Source organism: Callionymus lyra, chromosome 17 (genome assembly GCF_982586985.1).
Source record: "Callionymus lyra chromosome 17, fCalLyr1.hap1.1, whole genome shotgun sequence".
Classification (NCBI taxonomy): domain Eukaryota; kingdom Metazoa; phylum Chordata; class Actinopteri; order Syngnathiformes; family Callionymidae; genus Callionymus; species Callionymus lyra.
Window position 1 is genome coordinate 14,307,402 of NC_141834.1, and position 27,979 is coordinate 14,335,380.

Here is a 27,979-nt window from a genome sequence, read left to right on the forward strand (position 1 = left end):
TAAAAAAAATATATGTACGTTTGTTTTATTGACCTGTATACTCTGCAATCAAAGCCAACATTTCAGCACCGCGAGATGGAGTTCATTGATTTTAATTCAGTCATTTTAAGGGGGCGGCCGGGGTCGAAGACGGATATTAAGGAAATAAAAGTTATTTCCTGTTTGGGAAAGTTGCCTAACGGTGAGACAGGAAGTGAACATTTTTGCTGGTCATGATGCCAAAAACTCCTAATGCTGAGATTCAGCAGCAAGATTTATTTTTTCTGGTCCTTGATTGAGCGTCTCAAAGCGTCCACTTGAGTGACATCAATCAGATACCAAAACTGTGCTCTCCCCACCGGCCGACCTTAATCAATAACCGGCGGCTCCCCGGAGGATCAGAGAAATGACTCGGAGCCGTGGAGTTAGAAATGACCGGAGTGGAGGTTTATGGTTCATCAGCCGGTGAGAGGATGACAGCGGCGATCCTCGACTGGTCAATCAAAGCTGTCAGCTCTCGCTTCATCTTCTCATCCCGTCTTCTTCTGGTTGTTTGTCTTCCCAGTGCCATCCCTGAAGGTGCGACTCCCATGAAGCAATGCTGCAAGGGCTTCTGCATCGACATCCTCAAGCGATTGGCCAAGATCGTCGGCTTCACCTACGACCTCTACCTGGTCACCAACGGGAAACATGGGAAGAAAATTGATGGTGTTTGGAACGGCATGATTGGAGAGGTGAGTCTGACTTTCTTTCTTTCTGTCCATCCATATATCCATCCATCCATCCATCCATCCATCCATCCATCCATCCATCCATCCATCCATCCATCCATCCATCCATCCATCCATCCATCCATCCATCCATCCATCCATCCATCCATCCATCCATCCATCCATCCATCCATCCATCCATCCATCCATCCATCCATCCATCCATCCATCCATCCATCCATCCATCCATCCATCCATCCATCTTTAATACACGTATTTGGCACAATTCATCTCTACCATTCATCCATCCAATTCAACCATTTATCCATCCATCATTCCATCTCTCTATCTTTAATCAATCCATTTATCTATCTGTCTGTCTGTTGTCTATTCATCCATCCATCCATCCATTCATTTATCCATCATCCATCTCTTTTGCATTAATCCAGCCATTCAGCCATTTAACCATTCATCCATCCATTATTCCATCTCTTTATCTTAAATCAACTCATTCATTTATCCGTCTATTTTATATCCATTTATTGATCAATCCATCCATTTATCCATCCATCCACTCTGTCGTTCATGCATCCATCCAACTCTTTGGCATTAATCTAGCCATTCAACCATGATTATACTATTCATCCATCCATTATTCCATCTCTGTATCTTTAATGAATAATTATATTATGCGTCTGTCTATTTTAAATCCATTCATTGATCCATCCATCCGTCCATTCGTCACTTAAGGTAGAAACATAGACAGAAAGTAACATTACTCAGTCTTAAGACTTCCTCATCACTATCTATCCACCATCTGCTTTTTACTCTCACGCTTCACCTTTACTTTGCTCATGGTTAAGATACTAAAATACATGATCTGTGTCAAGTATCCACCACTTTCAACATAAATTGATCAAATGAAAAACATTCTTATTTAATTTAAGTCCTTTAAACACGAACACCTTGTCACATACGCGAGTGTCTGCCTCGAGAATTAGAAAAATGTCTGTTCCGCCCAGACGAGGAGACTGACAGATGTGTGTGAATTCATTCCGGCAAACTTGGGGCGTTTGTGTGTCTCCCAGTTCAGGTGAACAAGCCAGAGCCTTGTCGCCGCCCCCGGGCGACCCACGAACGCTTCATTCATCACAGTGAAAGTTATGACCACTTAAGAACTGCCCGCCAGCCGACAGGCGCTATTTATTACAAACATGCGCCGACGGAAGGTGAAATCGGGACGTGGGACCCAAACTGAAGGACACGTCCACGAATAATACGTGAAGCCAAAACACCTTGTCTGTGGCGAGTGTATTTGCCAGGCGGTGTAAGGCACTTTCTACGTGATGATGCCACAACGCCCTTTTAAAAACTTTTTTTTATTAGTGAACAAAACTTAATGTAATGTCTGCTAGTCAGTTGAATGTTTATATTGTAAGGTAAGGTAAGGTAAAACTATTGATCCCTCAGGAGGTCTCCTTCGGGAAATTGTTTTTTTTCCAATAGCCACAGAAAAACAGCAATTTTTCATAAAAAATAAATCAAACTAAAATAAGAACAAGAACATAAAGAGAAAGAACAAGATGATACAATCTAAGTCTAAAGATAAAGAACATAATATTAATAACATAATATTTAACTGTATTTTACGGTTAAAATTGTGTTCTTTTAGTCAAACACGGTTCAGGTTCTCCCATCGGGAAGTGACAACAATACCGACAGAAATAAAAAACACACACTGAAATTGACGAGGGGGGCGCCCCACTTTCCCTGAAACCCCCTGTTGCTCGCGTGCGAACCCACCGGGGGGAGTCGACGAAACATCAGTTGTCACAGGCTTCCAAACCGTTTCCATCCGAATTCTTAACTTGAAAGAGCGGAAAAAAACCTCTACGATCCGAGGGGGTCCGCGGCGATCTCGAGATCAGGTTAGTGAAAGTTGAGAGGAGGACGCATCGCTTTCTGCTTGGCTTCCCTTTTTCTGCTGATTGGCTGTGAAGAGCGGATGTGCCATGTCTAATGTAGATTAACATTTCACTCGTACAATCTGCACACGCAGCAGTTTCCAGGGTTTTTTTTGGGAGTTGGTGGCTCATTTCGTATGCAGGAGAGGAGGCTCCGTCGACACATGTTCACAGTTCGCACCGCGCCGAGAGCTGCTTCCTCATTACGCCGCGCATATTTTAGGGGTCAAAGGTCATCGGCGCTCCCTTTGGTTTTTCGCGCCACAATGTGTAGTAACCTTGTCATTACATTCCTCCCTCACGACCGGTCGTCCCGCAGGTGGTGTACAAGCGAGCGGACATGGCCATCGGCTCCTTGACCATCAACGAGGAGAGGTCGGAGGTCGTGGATTTCTCCGTCCCCTTCGTGGAGACGGGCATCAGTGTCATGGTGTCCCGTAGCAACGGAACGGTATCGCCCTCCGCTTTCTTAGGTAAGACGCCGACGGATGCGCCCGGGATTTAATTTAACCGTAAAATGTCGAGTTTGCATTAAAAGAAGAAGTCGATCTGCGGATGCTTGTCCTCACATCTAGATTAGACGCTACCGTCTCTCCGCAGTTCATATTTTCTCAACTTGTACTTCCACTCAGTCAGCAGACTCTGGGCTCGGGTGGGGAAGTGTTATTGGCTTATAGATTGCGTTGAAGTGATTGTTGGGGAAAAAAAAAAAAAAGAGGACGGGAAAAAAAAGAAATTGTTTTTAGATTTCCAGAGAATGTGCTGGTCCAGTTGTTTCTATATTTCGCTGAATTTGCGGCCGCCGACTGAATAATGATTATGCAGGCGTAATGTGATTATAATTGGGTCCACGTTGTCATTCCTCAGCCTTTATAACAGGACTCTTCGCCCTCTGAGGGGACCGATCATTTTAAAATGAGCAAACAACCCTGTTGTGGCAGCTTTGCTTATTTAATTTAGCTAACATAAAACATCATTAGAGCTCTACTAGAAATGTCAATGAAGTTTTCTTCATTGAGATAATTGTGTATTTTGCAAGTGTCATTTATAACATTAATGCCTAATTTAACACAAGAGAGAATAATTAAATATTTATCTGGCAATACTTTTGTTGAGAGATGCTGACAAAGTTCCCGAACCAGGTTTTTAAACTAAATACACGGAATTATTAGACTTGAAATGTTTATAGAGCTAAACTGCTGATAAGATGGTAAGTAAGTAAGTAATGGTTATTCCTAAAGCACCTTTCTAGACCAGGGTCACAAAGCTCTTTAACATAAAAAACAATACACAGTTAAAAATACTTCTAAAAGGCCAAGACATAAGACAAACACATGAGTCCCAGAAAATCAGGAAAAAGCACAAAAATAGGTCTGAAGATGTTCCTTGAAGGAGTCAGTAGATCATCTAACACAGAGAGAGAGGAAGATCGTTCCAAAGCTTAGGAGAAAAAGCCTGGAAGGATTTCTCTCCTCTGGTCCGGAAGCGTGCTGAGGATCCATCAGTAGGTTCTGATCCACAGACTTAAGAGCCCGAGCTGGGGTGTAAGTCTGGATCAGATCGCTGATGTAAGAAGGACCAGAAAGTAAGAAAGTATGAACCAGGATTTTAAAACTGATCCTGAAAGAAACTCGCAGCTAATTCAGAGTTTTAAGGATCAGGGAAATGTGAGTTCTTCTACTAGAGCAGGTCAGAATTCTCGCTGCAAAGTTTTATATTAACTGCAGGCGAGACGGATCCTTCTTGTTTAGACACCAAAATAAACTATTACAATAGTCCGCATATACTCGTATTAACTTTTCAACAACCAGTATTTAGATTTCAATGGCTCATTACAAGACATTGCAATACAAGCTAATGTTGAAATATATGCATCAGGATCCTAAAGCAATAGTTCACCGAAAATTCAAATTTGACTAATTTTCTGCTCACCCTCATGTTGACTAAGGGTTGGGATTATTTTCAGAGTAATCTGTCACTTTTTACAGGCACAGGAAACCCTCTGGGTGTATATCACGAGGGCTCCCAGTTTAGACAGTAGAGTGTTTCCTGTCTGTGTAGCATGTTAGCCTTTTAGCTCCTGCTACAAACAAGCTTATAATATAGACGTGTTTAAGTTTTTCTGGAACGATTCCTCATGTCGAGGCTTCAACGCAATAGGGACGTTACAGATGAGCAGTATATTTTGAAGAATATGAAGACAACTGAGCTCCTGTTGCTACATTAAAATGAACAAACAATTTTGTCTATAACTAAAAAAAGAACAGATTACTTTGAAAATATTCCCAACACTTATTAGGCTGAGTAGAAAATGATTGGAATTTGAAAAGATGTAATTTAACACAAAACTGTAAATAAACATATGACATTAAAACTATGGCATACACATCAGGTGCCTTAATACTCAACAAGTAATCAAACTGTACTCAAATCCTTGCACATATTGTTGCTGCAATGGCCGGGGAGTTCAAAGCTTTTTAGGAAATATTCCAGTCTTCACTGTGTCTCTGCTGATACAGCAAAACAATATATTTCAATCACATTTTCACCATCAGAGGCACTGAGATAACACATACCTCTGCCAAGGAGTTTTTTTTATTTGCTTCTCAATCAAACAATAAACAGTATAAAGTATATCCAAATAAATCAAATCTTACTCAAGTGCCAGCATCTTGAACCTCAAGTGGGAATGTTCTGTATTTGTGTCGACTTAAAATGAAGTTGATTTAAAATATTATTTGTGATTTGATTGGATGCTGTATTTTTGTGCTTTTTGTTTGTTAGGTTCTAAAGAATGCTTAAAAAATGTAATTTATTTACATCTATGTTTAAGTTATCTTCTAACAGACAAACAGAAATAGATTAATTATTCAACGATGGTTCCATACGGCAGCTTTAATTCCACACGAAAAATCAACACTTCCTGGATTGTCGATTTAAAAAAGAAAAGTTTTAAAAAAAGACGCCTCTTTTGTTCCCTGTCTCCCTCTGAAGAGCCCTACAGCCCAGCAGTGTGGGTGATGATGTTCGTCATGTGCCTGACCGTGGTGGCTGTGACCGTCTTCATTTTTGAGTTCTTCAGTCCCGTGGGCTACAACCGCAGCCTGCAGACGGGAAAAAGTAAGTATCGTCGTGAGCCGCCTCCAGATCGACTGCTCTGAGCCGCGACCAAACGCTCGCTCTCTCTCTAAATGTGTTTAACACATTTACAAAGTCAAACAGATTGTTTGGCTTTAACTTTATGTCGGTTTCCATGTTTCCGCCGCCGTCCAATATTGGTTAAATTCCGAGAGAAAATTGCACAGATGGAGTGTCGGACTGTGAGCGGGGATTTAAACCTCTAGTTTATTTGAACTAAATCCAAGTATGGTCGATAAAGAAGCAGCTATTTATAATTCAGCCGGAGTTGATGTTCGACTATAATTCTATCTTGTTAACCACTGGTGAGATCAACCGCTCGACACTTTAGTGATCGTTTGTTTAACGTGCAAGAATGAGACGTGTTGATTATGACCACTCATGTAAACAAGAGAGTTATGCAACAATAGAATACCAATGTTTATTTGAAATCGAGCTGCTGGGCCAGCCTTATAACTTTAATAAATCACTTTTACCTTCTGTAGAACTGCTGTTTTCTGTCTCAACCCCTCTCAGTGAACTCACCCCTGTAGCAGTTGTGTATAATCATATGATTTTTAACATTAAGAAAGCAAGACAATTGTTTGAATAGCACCATTTGTGTACTATTTTTATTTACTTAGAAGCTCATATGGCTCTTGGTGCAGGTGCATCTGCTCTAGGTTTGTGGGGTCCTACTGCTGAACCGAGCGTTATACGATAATGCCTCTGCTTACAAATCTTTATTTAAGGATAAATCTTCAATGAGTGACGGGAATTAAATAATAAAAACACTCTTCACGTGCACACAAACAATAGAGAGATTAACAACATTTATTTAATCTTCATACTTTTACACTTTTAATAATAATTTTAAATATATTTGTAAGCGAGGAGCTATGAGCTTTAAAACAGGCCTTTTAACTCAAATTAATCCCCTTTTCTCTCACCTTAAAACTCAATAAACAGTGGCTCTCTAGACCTCCAATTAAAATGAAACTATAAAATTGACCATTTTTTTTAATGTTTTCGTGTTTTATTGCTAGTACAGCTCTACATGTAACTTGATAAAGATCTGCGTGATTTTCATTCCTTTTGGGGGTTTTCTCTCTCTGTTCTTTTTAATTGGAAATGTTTTTAAATTTTCAGAAAATAAATAGCTTTTCTATCACATTTCAAAATTGAATTTATATTCAAAGAAAACTTATTTGATGGGATAATGCATTTGATATACTTTGTTTTTAGTTTAAAAACATTACATTTACTCTCGCTCTTAGAATCTAAAATAAAATACAGATTAGAATTGCATAATTTACAATCAGATTAACACAAAAGCTTATTTAAGATCTACTTTAATTTATTATTTTTTGTTTTTGTTTTGACAGCACCCTGTTGTTGTCTCAACCCCTCTCAGTGAACTCACCCCTTCAGCTGTGTGTGTCTTCATGTGATTTTAACTAACTATAGAGGATCTAAAATCGGATTTTTTTTTAAACGAGTGGCAATAATTGAAAAAAAAAAACATTGTCCGAGGTGACACGACCGTCCATAAAGAGTTACCTTCTTTATTACTACACACTAAAACCCAGTATAAACTGGTAATAAGATTCTTTGCCATGAGGCACATCCACTGTGATGGCACTTCAACCCAAGGAAGCTGTTGAGTGTGCGACTTCTCCTGATACTTAAAGGCCATTTTACAGCTCAATAACACCCACTTTTTTAATATCCCGTGGCTCCATGTCCTCAAGTAAGTTCCTCTTATCTCGGCTCCCCAATCCCATTTTCCAGTGACTCACCCGACAAATCCTCCGCTCACTTTAAAGATTTTTATGGAAGCCATTATGTTAATGTGAAATCCTTTCTATTTCAAGCTTTTGTGCTTGGAATGATACGTTACTGATATATTGGTCAGCGAAGCAATTTGAAGCCGAATATGAAGCCGGCTCTGATTGATTGCTGAGCGGCGCGACTCTGTTCTTTCGCAGAGGCCGGCGGTTCCACTTTCACCATCGGGAAGTCGGTGTGGCTTCTGTGGGCCATTGTCTTCAACAACTCGGTGCCGGTGGAGAACCCCAGAGGAACCACCAGCAAGATCATGGTTCTGATCTGGGCCTTTTTCGCTGTCATCTTCCTGGCCTCCTACACTGCAAACCTAGCTGCCTTCATGATCCAGGAGGAGTACATCGACACCGTGTCAGGACTCTCGGATAAGAAGGTACGGCACCGAAATACTGATGAACCAAAAAAAAAAGAAAGGGTGGTGGATTTAAAGAGTCAATGAAAGTTTCAAGCATTTCTTCAACTCTTTGTTGAACACGTTGACTATGCATACCGTGTTGTAGGCGAGTCAGACCAGTGGACAGAAGTAGGTCAGACAGATTGGTGGGCAGCTCGCTGTGTCTCACCTTCTGTCTCCCACCTCTGCTTCCCTTTGGTCCGATAGTTTCAGCATCCAGAGGAGCAGTACCCACCTCTGAAGTTTGGCACCGTTCCCAACGGTAGCACGGAGAAAAACATCCGCTCCAACTACCCGGACATGCACCAGTACATGGGCAAATACAACCAGAGGGGAGTGGAAGACGCCATCATGAACCTGAAAACTGGGTATGTCCGCGTTAAGTCACGGCTTTTTCTATTTCTCTGTCATCACACGTTTTGACCGTATTTTTTAAGGCTCTCTTAAAATGCTTAATTTATTTCAAAAATCAACAGTGCTTCCCATAATGCAGTGCGCCTTTATTCTGGTTATACTTACTGACCCCAAACATATTTTATGTGGTACACATGCTCCAATCTGTAAAAATGTAAAATGAAAACTACAATGTGGCCACGTAGTATTACTCTGCAAGGCTCCGTAATATTACTCTGCAAGGCTCCGTAATATTACTCTGCAAGGCTTGGTATTATTATTCTGCAAGGCTTTGTAGTATTACTCCTTGCGGCTTGATAGTATTACTTTCCAAGGCTCCATAGTATTACTCCAGGAAGCTCCATAGTTTTACTCCCCAAGGTTCAGTATTATTACTCAGCAACGCTCCATAGAATGACTTCACAATGATCCGTAGTTTTACTCTGTGAGGCTCCATATTATTACTCCGCGAGGCTCCATAGTATTACAAAACAATGGTCCATAGTTTTACTCTGTGAGGTTCCTTAGTATTACTCCACAATGGTGTGTAGTTTTACTCCGTGAGGCACCATAGTATTATTTCAAAAGGGCTAGTAGTATTACTCCACGAGGCACTATGGTATTACTCCACGAGGCACTACAATGTTACTCAGTAGTTAGAAATGCGATAGAGTAATACTAGAAAGCCATTTTGCGTTTAATATCTGTGCCATTAATATCTAATTCACCTCAAAAAAAGAACCATTGATTGATATTAATTCTTAAAATCTGGTGCGCCTTATAGTCCAAACGTTACTGTTATAATACTATTAAGTAATTCTGCAAAAAAGTTTGTTCACCTCACGGCTAAATACTGGCTAACAAACATTAGCCGCCAATAATAAGAATGAAGACTGATATCAAGTGTTATAGACTTTTATCGTTCATCTTCTTTGTGTTTATTATTTTGCGCGCCTGGCTAAATACTAGATATCAACACTTTTGAATTACTTTTTTTTTGCGCCATGACATAAAACTGGCTGCATTTTACCATTTTTAAGAGATAATCAGTAATAATCCGTCAGATCACACAAGTACTTGCATCACGACTTGGAATAAAAACAAACATCTCTATATATTGGAGAGTTTTGAAGCTTTATATAATCAAACGAGGCGCCTCGACGTCACCAGCCTCCTCCGAAGTGTAGCAAACTGACGGCGGAGTTTGAGTCGTCCTCTTCTGTGACTAACATCTTTTGTCGCGACGTCATCACCTCCAACATAATCTGCGCCCACACAATACCGGCAGCCGCTTCTCCTCTTCACGCGCCACTTGATTCTCCGGCACCAGTTGTCGGATAATCCCAGTTTACTTCACTCTAAGCTTCTGTCGTCGCCCAGTTTTTGCACAAATTAAAAGAAAAAAAACCTTATAAAACAAATACTTTCTGTTGTAGCCACTCTCGTTCTCTGGTCTATTAAACGTCATTGATCGTCTTTTTTTTTTTTTCCTGCTTTGCTTTATCCGTTTTCTACCTTGAATGATTTCTTGTGCGTCTGTGTTTAAACTTTATAATCCTCATCACTGTCTGGCGCTGTCCCATGTCTTTTTCCCTTCAAGTGTGTAAGTCCCCCTCCCATCCTCCTCGCATAAATCCCTCTGCTCCCAGTCCCTCCTTCTCTGCAGCCTCACACATCCTTCCCTGATCCCTCGTTTTATTCTTCTTTCCACGTTATCCGCCCGACCTGCTTTACGATTCCCTGCTTCTCTTTCTTGTTGTGACTTAACATTTCATGACCTTTCTATTATTCCGGCTCCTTGTGTCCGTCAAACAATTCCATGCCCGTCCATCCGAACACCCAATCATCTGTCCACGTCTTCTCCCACACTAAATGATGGATGGCTTCTCCCATGATCCTCTTACAGGAAGCTGGACGCTTTTATTTATGACGCTGCAGTATTGAATTATATGGCCAGGAAGGACGAAGGTTGTAAGGTATAACAACTTCTTCACGCTGTTAATGAAAGATTAAGATGAGCTCTTCGATTTGACTTAACGTCCTTCTCCTTCCAAGGTGATGACCATAGGCTCGGGGAAGGTTTTTGCCACCACAGGCTACGGTATCGCCCTGCACAAAAACTCACGTTGGAAACGTCCTCTTGACCTGGCGCTGCTGCAGCTGGTGGGAGATGGTGAGTGTCGGCGGAAGGAAATTGAAAAGGATGATTAACAGCCAGGCGTAAATTCATCATGTTGAATTAGATTTTCTATCCTTTTTTCAATTAAATTTGCACGAAAAGCAGCAAAAAAAGCCCATTTTTTCTCAAATAGGCATGATAATAGTTCAGAGATTTATTGGACGTTTAGATTAAGGTTTGTGTGAATAAATCACTTGATATTGTTTACTTTTGCGATGGTATTTGCTAACATTGCTAACTGCTATTGTATTTTCTAACAATGCTAACTGCTATGGTATTTGCTAACATTGCTAACTGATATGGTTCTTGCTAAAGTTGCTAACTGCTATGGTATTTGCTAACATTGCTAACTGATATGGTATTTGTTAACATTGCTAACTGATATGGTACTTGCTAACATTGCTAACTGCTACGGTATTTGCTAACATTGCTAACTGATATGGTATTTGCTAACATTGCTAACTGCTATTGTATTTTCTAACAATGCTAACTGCTATGGTATTTGCTAACATTGCTAAATGATATGGTATTTGTTAACATTGCTAACTGCTATGGTATTTGCTAAATTTGATAACTGCTATGGTATTTTCTAACATTGCTAACTCGGGGGGTTCGCTTTCTACACCACAGAATTTGCGTAAATTTTTGGTTTGAAAGTGAACGGTACAAGTGCGTAATTGTGCACACATGGCTGCAGTAAAGTCAAAAGAATAATAAAAAATAAGCACAAAATTGAGAAATAAAAAAGAGGGAAAACTAGTTCCTCAAAACTTAAAAATATTTAGTTATTCATATTTAGTAAATTCCGAATTTAACAAGTAAAGAACAGAAATAATGTAAATTATATTTGCTATGGTTGATTTTTTTTTTTTACATTTTCTTTATTTAGTTGCAAGCATTGCAAGTGTGTAATCATGCACACATGGCTGCAGTAAAGAAAAAATTAAATAAATGATGATAGCACAATCTAACAAAAATTGAACAATAAAAAATAGGAAAAAACTGAATAAGTTTCTCAAAAACGAGTTATTCAGAATTGAAATGGTGAAGTACAAATAAAAAAGAAAACATATTTCTACCTCAAAGCAATTACTATGATTCATATGTATCGTTTTTTTCACATGATAAATTTAGTTGTAAATGCGAGTGTGTAATTGTGTACACATGGCTGCAGTGAAGAAAAGAAATGATGAAAAATCACCTTTGATTTGGTAAATTTTAGACAATAAATGGTCACAACTTACACAAAGAAGAGAAGAAACTTCCCAGATATATTCAAAGATAAAGTAGTACAAGTATAAAGTCGTTATATTTAGTTATTCAAAGCATCTCTTCATCAGTGAAGACGGTGTATCTTGACGTCATTAATGCTAAAGAGCTAAAGCTAATTTTCATTCACTTGTTTCAATCAGGAAATGATTGAAAAAACCACACATTTAGCACAGAATGCTGGAGGAACTCATAGTGAACCTGGAGCGTTAAGAAAGAGTACTATCATCTCTACTTCTTCCTGTAGCATTCAGGTGAAAGTATAGGTAGATGATTTTTAAAACTAAGCTTCGGTTTTAATGGAAAAACCCTAAAAATGCTTCTTCAAAGTTACGCAGTTGAAGCATTCAATACTTTACTTTCCAACTAAAATGTAAAAAAAAATATATAGATATTGATTAATGAGAAAATATCTTTCTATAAAGACGAGGGAAACTCAAACTGGGAAAACAAGAACAGCCTCAGACTCAGACGGTGACTTTGCTTTCTAATCACAGACAGAAAAGGCAGGTAAATAAAGAGGAGGAACCCGGCGCCGCATTTGTTTGTCTCAAAACAATGAAGCACGACTGAATCATTTTCACTTTCAGGGACTTTTTTTTTTAAATTCCATTCCCCACTCCATCTTTCCCAGCTCTCTCTCACAATCACATTTTCGGGCTCGGCTCAGAAGTCGAAAAAGGATTTATTTATGTGAGTCACAGTTAAAGAGTAAAAAAAAAAAAAATGGATCATCACATCTTGGGAGGTGACAGATTTACACTCATTACAGATTAGCCAGAAGCGACAGAGTGAGAAACTGTGGAAGAGAGAGAAGTAACCGGCGAGAAATACCTGAAAATACCCTGAACTCAAGAGCGGATTCTTCATATGCCTTCTGCTCTCACTGATGAGGAAGTTGAACTGAGATGATTCATCCGTAATATATATTTTTTTTCTTAATGTGCTGCTGAAAATGATAATTGATGGTTTAAATATATTTATTTATCTTTCATACCAATAATGTAACTTTCCTGCGACTGATTCTCATCTTGTGTCATGACCCTTTTTTCAGAATAAGATAATGAAAAGATAACATATATGTCTGAAGGGGGCGCTATCCAGGTGGGAAATTAAATGGTTTTATTCGATTACTAGTCAAATTGTTAAATTTTGGTCGATGTTGAGCCATCAATGTTGAATCACTGTTGCAATTTCAACGTTGAAATTCAGTTTAACACAAATATATGATCTGGAACATTTGGTCTTTCATTGAAAATCCAACTGTAAGGAAATGACAACTTTACTGTAATAGAGGCGTTAACCTGAATATTCTACTATAAAGATCCACCATTTTGTCTGATCTTTGCGTTCTGGCATTCGAAGACGTCTGCGATAGATCTCTCTGCTTGCTAGCGCCCGTGTTCACGTAAGTTTGTCTCTGACTTTTGCATAATTCACTAAACGAGCATTTTTCTTAAACTCATCAATGTGTCTGTCCTTCATTCCACCACCACGTACGAGGCTGGGGAGGGGTCGGTTCATCGGAACACAAAAACCCCTAACACAACGTTGATCATAGCTTGCACTTTCAATGCGGTTTCAATATCGGATATTATTGTTACCTGACCCTGTTTCAAGGTTAAATCAATGTATTTTTTCTACCGTATCTTGCAAAATAACAACTATGGCATCTACTATCTTGGCGTTCACCCTGTTTCTATATAGAATTAAAACTTTGTTTGAATCCAAAATTACATTTCAAGAATGTTTTTAATATATATTTTGACGAAAATCTTAATAATACTAGTGTGTTCAAGACAACTTAAGATATGCCATGAGAAAAAAACACTTAGATCAGGCTGACGATTAATGACCGATGTGATGTACTAAGATGGTATTACTACGGAGGGAAGTATTAGTGATCGGTATCTGCTGGAAAACAAACCTTGAGTCACAACTTCTGACGCCGGTCGGCTGCCAAAGAGCCTGGGCCGATTCGATAAGCTCCGCCTGTGGTTTTGTTTTAGCATTTGTCGTTCAAAGCGTGTCCTGTACTTGTGTCACTTTGCCAAAATCCCTCAATACAGTTGTGTGTGTGCTGCGTGAACGCTGAGAGTTATCGTCGTATGAAGGCATTGTTGCCGTGGATTACCAAGCAAGAGGATTAGTTTGTTTGGACGAGGCAGCGAAAAAGGGGGCTCCGTAGACTCGCCCTCTGGCTCCAGATCTTTGAACCCTCACCCAAAGTAAATCATGTCTCGGTGTTACATCACGATTGTGTAGTTACGGGTTTAGAAGTGGTGTTTACAACTGCATTACACGAGTCGAGGTCTGTCGGGAGGGAAAAGGATGTTAGTGGTTTCACACTGAAGAGGCGGATAATGATTTCCCGAACTTGTTTGGATTTGCTCGGTACAATCCTGGTTGGAGAATTTATCACGATAAGAAAAAAAAATTCTTATGTTTCAAGATTTCATGACAAAATCAATAGGAGAAATACTCGAGTTAGTTCCGATAAACTGGAAAATATGGGCTGGATTCAGAGCCAAAGTCAACACAAGAGCGACTCACAAATTCATTGGTGTTGAAAAAGTTGTTAGCTAACTTGCTAATGGTAGCATTATCAGATGTAATTTTTCGGTTGCCATGCAGATTATGATACATATTTAGTTTGTTAATAGGTATAAAATAATAACATCTTTATTCTCACTTAGATTAATTAATCACAGAGTCTCTCGTTTTTGTTTTGTTTTGGGATTTTTTGGAGTATGAGTGTGTAATTGTGCACGCATGGCTGTAGTAAAGACAGAAGGACATTGGATTAAAATATGGGTAAAACACTATGTGACATTAATAGAATAATTAACATGAGGAAAAACTAAATAAATTCATCAAAAACATACATAAAACTACTTAAATTATAAATTAAAAGTATATTAGAGTTGTACTATTATAAGAGTACGAGTACTAGTAAAAATCACACAGTCCATTCTTGTAGGTCTTAAAGTGTCATTTATTTCTTTTGATGCCAACATTAATATAGAGCAACAAAATCAAGAATGTATATGTGTTATTATAAGTATTATAAGTATTTATTTACAGGATCAACCATTAATCTTCCCAGATAATTCTTTTGCATTATTTAATTATATATAACTATTTGTATCTAGTTTGGTATAGCCATAGATAGAAATGAGGATATGAACATATGGGGCTAAAAAAAAACGAACAAAAGATTATTTTCTAGTTGTTAATTGTTAGAACTTGCTTAAATAATCTTGAAAAAAAAAAATTTTTTACAACTTGTTTAAATAATCTTGAAAAAAAAAAATTTGTATTTGCAAAAAAATGTTCTTAATTCATGGAAACTTTAATCATTACGTTAGACAAGTGCATGTAATAAAATTAAAACACGTTCTAGATGCCGTCACTAGGTGAGCCCGCGATCTCTCCCCGAGTCGGAGTGTGTTGTTCTCTTGCTGCCTGTGGCTGAATCATCCGGGTTTAGGGAGACGCTTGATCTCTACAACTTGTCTCTTAACACCGGCAATACTGCTGAGTCGAGAGATTATCAGACCTGCTCCTATCAAGCTTTTCAGGACGGCTTTGTGTGAAGAATATATTCAGTTCGGGAATATCAAAAAACCCGTGTGAGCAGCGACAGTTGGCAGGCGGAGTGTGTGTTTTTTCTCTGGCATCCTGCTGCGCGAGGCGAAAGGATTGTCATGTTGTGATGAAAGAATGAGATTGTATGGGTCACGCTTTACTGCACAACAGCTGATAGGACGATTGTGCCTGTCTGGCGCCGGGCCACATCTGGCATGTTGCAAACCTGTATATTTCTGCACCCACACACCTATTATTGGATAATGTCCTTGTTCCGTGGCAGGTTTGTTCCGAGCCTGACCTGAACTGAACCCACATAAGTAGAGTGTGTTTGACACACCTGTCAGATTTGGCAGGTCTGAGCCAACCGAGCGAACTTTGCCCGAGCGAAAGTAGGAAACGAAGGTGACGGGCACAGTGAGAGAAAAAGAGGAATAACAAACCTGACAGAACAATTCATGAGGATGGAATAATAACTTATTAGTACAATGTAGCGAGACAGGAAGTCAGTGTCGAGATCAGCCTTGTTGGAAACGTGGTCTTCTGGTTTAGCCAGACTCCAGTCAAGAGTTCGGGCGAACTGAAATATGATTGGGCGATTGAACCACTTATTATGAAATCAAACCTGCAGTACGGATGCAAACCAATTGGCCACTTATGATCACCAAATACCCTGTAATTCGACTTTTATTTGAAAACCAAAAATGACAGAAATAAATGTTTACCAACATTATAAAATTGAGAAAATAAACATTTTCTTTTTCACGGCCAATGTTTTATTGAGTATATGTACAATGTGTAATGACCTGATATTTCCATTAGTGCGACACAAAACACCCTCACCCTCTGGCGACATCTCCTACATTATCTTTTTTAAAACATTTTATTAAATTTTCAAATTTTCTTTAATTTGGCTTTTAAAATGTAGTATTTTTTAATGACTTTAACCTGTGTATTATCTATGGGTCAAGCTTACCCGGTGGCCCTCAAACAAGAATACCTCAAACACATTTCAGGCCTTTGGGTCACCTTGACCCTAGAGATAACAGACGGGTAAAAGTCATTAACAAATAATAGATTTTAAAAGCCAAATTGAAGAAAACACCGTATTAATAAGTCGTATGTTGCACTTTCTCCTCGAGTTTGTGATAGATAACCAATGTTGCTATTTGTAGATGTATTTTGGTGTTGCGTCCAAGACTATTCTAAAGGCAGAGAAAGCAGAGACTCAGGACATGCTATCACTTACAAAATGTTTTATTTCCCAAGGAAAATTGAAGGTTATCATTCATCCAGGTCATGGTTATCTAGGTGGTTCAAGTGTTTTCATAATAAGTTGAAAGGCCGTTTAGACCATGGACCCAATAGCGTATAGCAACCCAAAAACAATGTCAGATGGCCAAGTAGGTACTTTCTCAGTAAAGTCACTTGAAGGTTAATAAAGTGTAGAGTGAAAAGACAAACATTACCTCCTAGTCAACAGCAGTACTGTTATAATGAAGGATGATATCGACAGATGCTAGCATGTCTTGATCAGTGTCCTTCTGTTATTCTGGTGCTGCCATAATGTTCCATATATAAATCCACAAAAGGCTCATCATGAACCCCAATGGTATTGCCAGACAAAGGGACTCAAGAATCCTTGTGTCAGCAAACCGCCACTGATTAGCGTTTCTCTGGCATGTGGCCACGCTGACAGACTAATGATGTTCTACAGGAGCGACATTAGAACGATCACACAGATGACTAAGAATGCTTTACGCAAGTGCACCTCATCAGTACCGGAGTTGTTATAGTGCCAGTCTTTGTCTCTGCGGCGGTGGCTCTGAACTGCTTGTGCGTCGGTGTGATCATGGATCACACGCCGCCGTGTTGTGTCGTACACTCTGCGGGTTTTGTGTGATCAGACGAATCCAGGTACAGTCTGGTCACCAACAGGTTAACAGATGTGGAATCCATGAGAGCACACTATGATCAAGATTCCGACCATCTCTCCTCCACAATTAAATGATTATGATCTTTTCATGCCTCTGTCTACAACCCTCCCTTTTACTTCTTCCCACTGTTCTCCTCACGTTCTTTGCTCTTATTCTTTCCACTCATGCTTCCGCAATACAAGACCTGCTGTTTGTCATTATGACACAATCTTTCCCTTATTTCCTTTTCTTATTTCATGTTCAAGGATGCAGAGAGGATTTTGTTAGCCTGCCTCAGTTTCCTCCCCATTCCATGTTTGTTGAGCCTTTGGGAGCTTTTTCTTTCTACTCCTCTTTTCATTAACTCTTGCTTACAATGTTGAGATTAGGTTGTCCATGCCATTTAACTTCTCGTCGTTCCTTCATTATTTTAGACTCCTACTTTTGGAGAGTCCTCCCTGTCTGTTGCCTCGGGCATTCTGTTTTTGTATTAAAGACCCGTGACCTCGACGAGTCACCTTTGATTAGACCAGACTCTTTAGAGGACGTGTTTTTGTTTCTCTGTCTGGAATCAAAGCCATCGTCATCTAAAAAAAGGTTTTTTTCAGTTTATTAAATGGTGCTTTGGGCTATTTCACATTCCTTCCATCTTGTTTTTAACACTTGCTCTTTCCTCCCCACCTTTTTTTCTATCCAACTCCCCAATTCCCAGATGAGATTGAGATGCTGGAGCGACTGTGGCTGTCCGGAATCTGCCATAATGACAAAATTGAGGTGATGAGCAGCAAGTTGGATATAGACAACATGGCTGGGGTCTTCTACATGCTGCTAGTGGCCATGGGCCTCAGTCTGCTGGTGTTTGCCTGGGAACATCTAATCTACTGGAAGTTACGCCACTGCATGGCCACGAGTTCCGGCAAACTGGACTTTCTCCTTGCAATTAGCAGGGTATGTTTTTGGCATGTATACATTTGTGTTAAAGAACCACTGCCTTAACGAATTTTACCACGGTAAACCACTTTGAGTGGGTACAGCCAAACGGGTACCGTGCTAAAACGGCCAAAAGCTTAAAAAGTGTTACACATGCTACCTTTGCCAAAAGTGAAATTTATTTATTGTGTGTCTGTGTTCTCTTTCTAGGGCATGTATAGCTGTTGCAGCTTTGAAGATGAAACAGCACCAGGTGGCGCTAAATCCTTGTCTTCTCATCATCATACGGCAATGGTCACGGTCTCTTCCCAGCCACATGTTGTCGCAACCTCTATGACAAATCCAGCCATGGCCTTGGTGCAGCAGCAGCAGCCGCCCTCACAGCAACAGGCTCAGTCTATCTACAAATCACCTCTACCAGGTTCTCCTCCCACTATGGTGCATACTGGGACAGGACTGGGTCCCTCCAGTACCCCTATTTCGGGGGCACCCCTTCCTTGTTCCACATTTTTACCAAGGCCAGATCGCAGACTGGCTGTTGTGGACCGATGGAGACTGCCAAAATCTGCTACAGCCACCAATCCAATGGCTGTCCGGACTGGCATCACGGACATGGGGCCGTTCACTCAGAAGGTCCCGACAAACTGGGCTTCAGCTGGTGGAGGGAGTGGGGGACTTGATGGCTATAAGAGATACTATGGTCCCATTGACCCTGAGGGACTGGGACCCTGCATGGAGCAGCAAGCAGGGTCCCAGACCCCCAAGACTATGCCAAGGGGCCACCCTCAGCCCCCTCCAGCCAGTGTGGCCTTCTATTCAGAAAAGGGCATGGACCATGGGGTGGGGAAGAGGGCAGGGGGAGTTGGCAGTGGAGGTCAGGGGAAAGGGCCTGTTAAATCTCTGGGAACTCCCAGGCTGCCTCCGAAGAGTCAGGCCCCTTTGCCCCCTACACCTCCATTGCCACATCCCTCTCCCCCTCCTCCTTCATCCTTCTGGAGAAAACGCAGGCCTAAAAAGACCAAAGAGCCTGGAGGACCACTGTATGAAAATATTTTGCCCCTGGGGCGGAGGGGAGAGGCCCGTGATGGAATGAGGGAAGAAGGAGGTAGGAGGTCACGGCCTCTATCTCCTCCAATCTCACTCCCCGTGCCTGTACCCTTAAGCCCCTCGTATACTCCTCCTTCTCCCTCTGCATCCTTGCACTATACCTCCTCAACCTCCTCGTCCTCTACTTCATCTACATCGACGTCATCGACGGCTTCTTCTTCACGCTCCACATCTCCGAGCTACTCCTACAGCTCTTCGAGGAGCACACGCGACAGGACAGGAGGGATTGATGGAGAGGACGACGATGACGATGAGGAACTGACGGAGGAATCGAGCCTTCTGCTCGGGAGGGGAAGAGAAAGAGAACGTTCCATCATCCGTCCTCGATCGTTCAGCCACGGTCGCTTGCCACCACCCATACCTCCGAGGAAACCACGCACATCCTGGGGAGACAGAGAAAGAGAGCGCGAGCGAGGGGGGAGCCAGTTGTCACAACTTCAAGAGTGGTGGGCAAGCTGGAACGAAAGAGAGCGAGGTGGAGTGGGCGGTGATTCTGAGAGGCAGAAGAGGGAAAAGAAGAGAAGGAAAGAGAAGGAGAAGGAAAAAAAGAAGAAGAAAAAGAATAAAAAAAGGAAAAAGAGAGAAGAAAGAGAACGAGAACGGGAGAGAGAAAGAAAGCGGCGAAAGGTAAAAAAGAAGAAGAAAAAAGCCTTGAAGACCAAAAAGAGAAAGAAATCAACAGGTGGTAAACATTCAGAGCCAGAAGAGGGTGATGCAGAACCTGAGAGGGAAGGAGACGCGGAAGGAGACAGGGAAGGCGGGTTGCAAGATTATACCTCCTTTTCAGCACAGTACAGGAGCACATTCGGAGAAAAGGGCCGGGATTCATGGGATGGAGAAAGAGAGAAGGAGGGAAATGACAGGGATGAGGATGATAGTGGTAGAAGCAGAGAAAGAAGGTCCAAATCCTCACATACCCGGCATCGAACGCCCAGTAAGCGCTACCCAAACCTGAATAAACTCCCTGCATCAGTAAAATTTTGGGTGAATGGAAGAGGGGATAATTCAAATACTCCAGCGTCATCTTTACACCCACTCTTGCCATCGTATAAGAGACGCAAAAGTACAGGGATGGATAAAGAAGGTGGTAGAAGAGGTGGCGAGCGGAGGCCCTTGTTAATGCATTATGAAAAAGAAAAAGCACAGACGAGGGAGGGGTTGTCTTTTCAAGAATGGGACTCTGACGATGATGATGATGAGGATGCTGATGACGATGATGATGAGGAAGACGAAGTCAGGAATAGAGGCAGGGAACGGTCAGGGGAGAGAGGGAGAAGAACAGGTAGGGGTGCAGTGTCAGAGTCAGAGAGAGACAGGACGAGGGCAGAGGAAAGTTACTCGGATGAAGGCTCTTCAGGAGAGTTTGGGCGTTTTGAAAGGTACTGGGAGGGAGGGGCAGGGGGAAGTACCACTCATATAGGGGGCATCGGTGGCGGAGGATGGTTTTTTGGCACATATCCATCCAGGGAGCGAGGCGGAAGTATAAACAGCCGTGATGATTCTCTACTAGGAACAAGGGCAGAGGGCTGGATAGGAACAGATTTCTGGGGTTCAGGGCCAGGTGGGGGTTGGGGATCTGGAGGAGGGAGTGGGGGACTGGGTTCACAGTGGCCACCAGTACCAACATCTTTCCCTCCACCAAGAAGATACTGGTCTATGGACAAGATTCCTGTCAAGGGGGAAAAGAAATGGAAGAGTGGAGGTGGAAAGAGCAAAGGACGCAGTAGGGACAGAGATACTGGAAGGGTCACAATGTGCTCCTGTAGCCTTTACCCACATCCCCATCCGTACCCGCATCCTGACAGGCGGTCACAAACCGCCCACTCAAAGAGAGGGGCTACTACACTTTCACATAGCCAGGAAGAGCTACTGCCCCATTGTCACAGCTTCAGTGGAGGATCTCGCCCAAAGCCCCTGTCTGGTAAATCAGATCCAATTCAGGCCAAATCAGGCAGCCAATCTAACCTCAGCCTTGGCACGCAGCCCACGGACCATCCACCCCTGCCCTCACCGTCGCCACCTCAACAGCCATCTTTGTCCCCAACTTCCCTCCCAATGCCTATCCCGCCTCCTCCTTCATCTTCCTCCGTGTCTCCACCAGCAGGGGTAGGAAGGGCTGGCAAGGCTCACGCTCAGACTGCAGCTAGTGCCAAGCTCCAATACCAGAGACTACGCTCTGTGCCTCAACCAAGGAGGTTCTACTCCCCTCATCTGCCACTTAAAGCCAAGAGTCTGTGCTCACGCCGAGGTTCAGCCCACTTCTCCAGCCTGGAGAGTGAAGTATGACAGGGGGAGAGGAGAGAGGGAGACGTACAAGCAACTACTGCTATTGAGAACTGTGGTACCATGGCAGCTGAAACCAGGGATGGGAGCAGAGATCTTGCTGCCTTGGTGAACATCAGTCATCAGTTGGCAGCCATCGCTGCGGGGACGAACATGGACAGTAGCGCTACTGCTAACACTTCCATGTGTTTGAGCAACCCTACTGCCACGCGCTCCTTCGTACGCGTACTTGTGAGGGCAACGGTGCAACGCCACACCAGGCTACGCTTCGTGACCTCGGATGGTTCCAACGAGGGAAGCGACGCAGAGGCCACTACACTGGGCACAGCAGCACCCGAACTTCTCCTTCGCTCTGAATTGAGCTTTGTGATGTCATCTTCGGTACTCCTACCCTCGCAGAGTAACAACTATGGATAAGTGTAGTCTCCAACCAGTGAGTAATGATGTCATATATATTTGTACACACACCCACGTGCACAAATATGCACACACATGCAAACACAGACACAAACACACTCAGACACAGGCTCAAAACGTCTCCCTCCCTCTGGCATGAGAACACTTTGGTTGTGATAAAAAGGGGGAGACAACGACTCCCACGTGATACCGCTGGCGTGTCAACAAACACTGTTATCATTGGCTGATAGCTTTTAAACAAGCTTGCTGGACTGCTTCTCGGTGTCAGAGAGACTTTTTGTAAATCATACGAGAAGCAGTTCGGTCACTTCTCACGCACTATGTCAGACTCCGTTTTTCAGCGGGCAGCAAGGACAGAGCTATCCATTAACCCTTTGAACCACGTCACCATGTGACCCATCTAGCTCTACCCCAGGACCATCTATGTGATGTCTCATTTTACTACAGTTCCCTTTTAATCAAACTGACTGAACAGGAAGCTCCTGGTTATTTGGAGCGTGTCACCTCTGGTCCAGACAGAAATGGAACACACAATAACAGTATTTGAACACAGAAAAATATCTTATATTTAAAAAGAAATAATAGGAACAAAAAAAAAAAATACTATTGCATTTTTTTTTTATGTCTGTCTTTTCTTTATTTATTAAAAATTGCTCTCCCACCATCATTTCTAACCTTTCAATATATTTCTGGGTTGAACAAGAGGAGGCTGGATGTGGCTTGTGTTGGCAGTGGGAAGGATTAATGAGTTTTTAAATATTCTTTACAAAAGAAAAAAAGGTCTGTCCCCGAGTGACGATTAATTTGACGGATCAAAAGAGGGATCGGTGCAATATCTGTAATTGGCACTAGATGGCTGTATAATATTCAAATCATCTTCAAACGTGAGGCTTCTGGGAGCTTTAATTGTCTCAGCTGAGGGAAACTAATTGATGCGCAAATTCCATGATTTATTTATTTATTGCATAATAATGGAGAGTTTGAAGCACAATTTTAAAACCTGCCGCTTAATTGCTAAAGCCCGGATCTCCGGTTGCAAATCATTGACACACACACACACACACATAGTGAGAAAGTAACAAACTGTGAATATTTAAAGTGCAAATTGAAGTGCTATATATATATATATGAAATAAATGCAGTGATTAACCAGAAGACTGTTTGATTTAGAGCAATATCTCAAGCAGACGTCTGTCATGAAACACTGTTCAAGCCAGAATCTGCTTTTTCCTCTTTTTTTTTTTAAAGATCTACTTTGGCATGAAGATCCGGCGGACGGAGAGTACCGAAACATTGTAGCGCAAAAGCCATTTACTGAGTAAACTGTGCCGACTTAGCAATGGGAACTCTCCATTTCATAAGGGGCTCATCTCTCCTACTAAGACCAGCCACAGCCCAGCTCTTCTTCTATTGTAGTTGAATGTAGCTTTGACATGATGTAGCAAAAATAACATTTTACTTTTCAACTTTGTAGCGTTTTTTGGATGCTGTTGATGTTGGCTTGAAGGAGAAGGGATGGGTGGGTTGGGGGGGATGCTATGTGAGGGGCTGTGTTTGTGCATGTCGTCACAGATCCAAGGGTTAGTTGACCTTCTCAAGTCCTTTCATCTGCACTCTGGACTCTTTAGTTCCGGGTTCATTTTGAGAAATTACTTTCAACATATCCCTGATCCTTTGAGAAAAAAAAAGAAGAAAAAAAAACGAAGCCTCTGAATCAGTGCATGTGAATGAAATCTTAAAGATTGATCGTGGGAGAGTTGTGATGTTAAAGTTGTAGGACCAAGAGCCGCCACCCTTTTGACGTGGTCGTCAGTCGCTCCACTCTCACTCCCAACACTGAACGCTACACCCTTGTCAATCCACCTGGTTTGTCATTGTTCATTTTCTACTGAGGCGCTAATACTTAAGTCTGTGACCGCATGAACAGAAGTGAATCTTCTCAATCTTTTGACTATTTTTTGTTTTTATTTTATTGCTGAGAAAAAAAAAAGAATAATATATTAAAAAATATACTGTTTTCTGAGAATGTACCATGTTATACTGTGATTTAACTGAAATATTTTATTGTATTTTCAATTTGATCATTTAAAAAAAGAATTCTATATGTACAAATAAATATATACATATATACATGCAGGTATATATATATATTAGTTTGATATATTTGGAGGAAGTGTTAGATGAAATAGTTTTAAATGTTTAGCTTTGTAGCAATTCTAGACACATTTCTTTCTTTTTTTTTTACTTTTGATTCCTCCTATATGACTGTGAAGACATTAGTGCCTGTGACAAAAAAAAGAAAGACAAGTAAAAGTCTAAAATCGATTCATTTGTATCTACTAAACTATCAGTCTGTCACTCCTCTCGAACTACCTAACGCTATTGTTTGACGCTTTCTGCATTTCCCCCCCTTTTTTTTTTCTTCTTCTCTTTAGCGGTTATTACATTTCATTCCTTTTGATCTTTGAACATCCGGATCAGCGGCCCATCTCGACTGATCCCTTAGTTTGATTTCCCCGACCATACGTGAATCAGCTCACTTAGCAAAAAAAAAAAAAAAAAAAAAAAACAGAGACCAGTAGATACTGTGTTCTTGCTCCTGTTGACTGATTGTTGATGATGATGATCACCTAATTGATGAAATAATCCATGTGACTATGATGTGACTGAAGTGTGTATCTGAAGACCACGCCACTGTAGCAAAGTCTGGGCTGAACCACACTACCAGCGAGTAAATGAGGCCACAGTTGCCATGGTGTTGCCATGGCATTTACATGGTGTTGCCATGGTGTCCTCTGCACCGCCACCTCCTGGTGCCTGCTGGGTAATATAGCATAATGTCCTTCACCTCTCTCAAGGAGCGCTGGTCAAAGATCTGCTCGGCTCTCGTCTGCGCCGTCACTTAATCAATGGGGGTGACGTATTGAAGCGCTCTCGTTGAAGAGGTGCTGAGCGGCAGATCGGTGGCGATGTGCCTGATGTCGATACTGATCTAGACTGGACTGGTTCTGTGTCTTGGTCACCACCGTGCTTGTTAACCAGTTCCCTCATCGTGACCTTACTCTGCATGGCATGATTTCCTGATTTCCTGATTCCGATCAGGAATTTCTTGGTGTGTAGGCAAAGACCAAAAGTACACTGGATGTGTTCGTGCATTTGCAAATGAAATAATCTCTAAAAGCCAAAAAAAACAGGGCACACCTCTGCCAAGGGGCTTATTTCACTTCTTTTTTTAAGCATAAAATCAAATCAATGAAACAACGTTTACCCTGAATTGAACCAGACTTGACAAATGTATTTGCTGCTTAATCCCAAAATTCCCAAACCATTATTGAGTGAAGTTGAAAAGCACTGAGACAAGGCATACCTCTGCCAAGGGCATACTTTCCAATGGTTAAACAGACGTACCATGATTGTAAAATTCCCCCACTGCAAAAATAAAAATAAACTGTTGCTCTTTCCATCCACCATGTACTATACTCAGGCCCTTCTTCAATCAACAATAATATAAACTGTCACCATAGTAACAAGACAAGTTCCGCTGAATGTTCTTTTTAAATAGATTCAATCGGCCATTTGTTTTTCGTCCTTCTGGGCTTCCTTACTTCTTACGAGCAGCAGCTGTTAGAAACCATACAAATTCCTGACAATTCTTTGAAACTTTAAGTTACTTTGCTAACGCTTGACTAACCAAATACTTCGACTGGAAGTATTAGCGACACATTTTGCTAGTCACATCAGTTTTTATCTGATTTTTGTTTTTGGTCATTGACTTGTAAGCTTTTTTTCTAGTTCTTAAAACAGTAAGAAAATGACAAAACCCTCAAAAGTTTCTAAATACAGATCAACCTTTATCCATCAAAAATATATTGACATACCTTAACATATAATTAATAACCTCCTTGGCAGAGGTACTAAGAGCATCTGGTTACGTTTTAAAACATAGCGATTTCGGAGTCGTCTTCATGAGATCGATAGACTTTCAAGTTTCATTGCGAGATTTCAGTCTTTGGCGTAGCACCCACTAAATACGCGCCACATCCAGTGGACATTGGTCTTAAAAAAAAAAGTATTTGCCGTAAATAGACTCACTCCTGCATGACTGTTGGTCACCTTTTGTTGCAGCCCAGTTTCTTATTAAGTTTAATTTGGAGAACAAAACATGAACTGAGGAGTGTCTTCGATGTTTCTTTGATTAAAGGAGACGATTGTTCATCTTTACGCGTCTTCATCCATCTGTTTCCGTCTCGTTTCTTCATTGTCTTTTGATTTCCGCGGGTCTGAAGTGTGTGCGGCGACAGTCCAGTCCAGCCCAGCCCAGTACACTCGTGGCTCTGACTCGCTGAAGTCCTGGTGCAGCCTTGACCAAAACCTTCTCTCTCTCTCTCTCTCTTGGCCTGTGACCTGGCGAGGAGGACGAGTGGCGTTCCATGATATCAAACAGGGTCCTCATTGGCTGAAAACGCCGTTGATTTTATATCAAGGAAATAGCGGGCGGGGGGGGGGTCTCTGGTCGCCTTACCAGGTCCAAGGTTTTGCAGGTTGCACTAACCCGCCTCAGTGACCAGACACATCGACACACGGGAGTTCTTTTTTTTTTTGAGCAGTGGTCACGGCCTTGGAACCCGTCGAGTACAACCCATGTAGGGTTCCAAGGCAAGTGATATGAGCCCAGACAGGCCTGGTCTGTTAAAATGTGATAGTTTATTTGACATTGTCTGTCCAGGGGTGGGGCTGGAGGGTCAGTGCTGCACTTAACTTTCTTGAGAATTGCTTCATAAAATATGATTCTCTTTAATTGATGCCGGTTGTGATGTGTTTCCTTCCATCTCCTCGGTAACGGCGTAAGAAAAAGGTGCAAAGCTATCAGCTCCGTCCTCGCTCGTATACGGAGAGTTTTCTGGCTTTTTTTGACAGGCGAGTCGAAGGAGCCAAAAAAGTGTGTGTTTTTTTTTGTGTGAGTGAGTCTGCACACTTTCCTCAGAGGGCTCTTGTTGCGTGTCAAACTCCTGCTTTGATCTGACCGGATATAATCCCTCGCCCTCAAAAGAAAGTAACACACCTCACACCCGACACCTCAGAGGAGCGACCGGCTCTAGAGATATTTCTTTAACGACCTTGATTGACGACCATCATGGTTTGTTTTGACCAGTGATTTTCAACTGGTGGGTCGGGACCTAAAAGCGGGTCAGGAAAACCCTCCTTTTAGCTTCTCCCGGAGCAGAAACTAATCTGCTTTTATTTTGTCGAAACCACTTATTAAAACTGGTGTGTAATATGTGAGAACGGAACTGAGTATTCTTTATATATTTAATTAAATAAAGATCAATTTATTTCAGAATCTGGGTCATGACTTTTCATTTTAAAGGGTGGTTGGGGGGTGACAGTAGGTCCCAAAGCCAGACCAGTTGAGAAACACTAGAATCTTCAAACCCCTTCTTAAGAGGCCGATTTCTTGTTGATGAAAGGTCGTAATTTCACTTGTTTCCAGTTTCAAATGCTGGATAATTCAAAACCTCAACTCTTTAATAAATCAAGATAGGATTCGAGTGAGATTAAACGCTGAGATGTTTAATACTAGAAGTCCCAGCATTTTGCCCACACAGCATCCGATTGGTTGGAAACCCCCTCATTTTGTTATGAAAACGCTGCAAACATTGTCTCACCACAGGAGGGAACATTGTCAGAGGGAGTTTGTTTTCAAACGGAGAATAGGAGACAACAATACAAATTTTCTTGGCACCATCAATCTTTATCAAACCAGACTTTACACGTGTTTAGGTAGATTGCAAAATATGCCATTAGCTAGATACGATGTTAGGAAGTTTGTGTCTCACATAAGAAGGTGTTTTAAGTAGCTCAGGATCCAGAAAAGTGTAGACAAACCT

At 41.5% G+C, this 27,979-nt stretch overlaps 1 protein-coding gene across 1 annotated transcript in view; it reads left to right on the plus strand.

Moving 5' to 3' along the window:
- grin2db (glutamate receptor, ionotropic, N-methyl D-aspartate 2D, b) overlaps positions 1-26,893 on the plus strand; it is an 85,710-nt gene extending 58,817 nt beyond the window's left edge. The window contains exons 8-16 of the mRNA XM_087778993.1: positions 545-713; positions 2,973-3,126; positions 5,648-5,773; positions 7,759-7,988; positions 8,217-8,377; positions 10,309-10,378; positions 10,458-10,575; positions 18,067-18,302; positions 18,495-26,893. Of these exons, the coding sequence (XP_087635119.1) occupies positions 545-713; positions 2,973-3,126; positions 5,648-5,773; positions 7,759-7,988; positions 8,217-8,377; positions 10,309-10,378; positions 10,458-10,575; positions 18,067-18,302; positions 18,495-21,677 (4,447 nt within the window). The 3' untranslated portion in view covers positions 21,678-26,893. The remainder of the gene's footprint in view (positions 1-544; positions 714-2,972; positions 3,127-5,647; positions 5,774-7,758; positions 7,989-8,216; positions 8,378-10,308; positions 10,379-10,457; positions 10,576-18,066; positions 18,303-18,494) is intronic.
- The last annotated feature ends 1,086 nt before the right edge of the window (positions 26,894-27,979 follow it).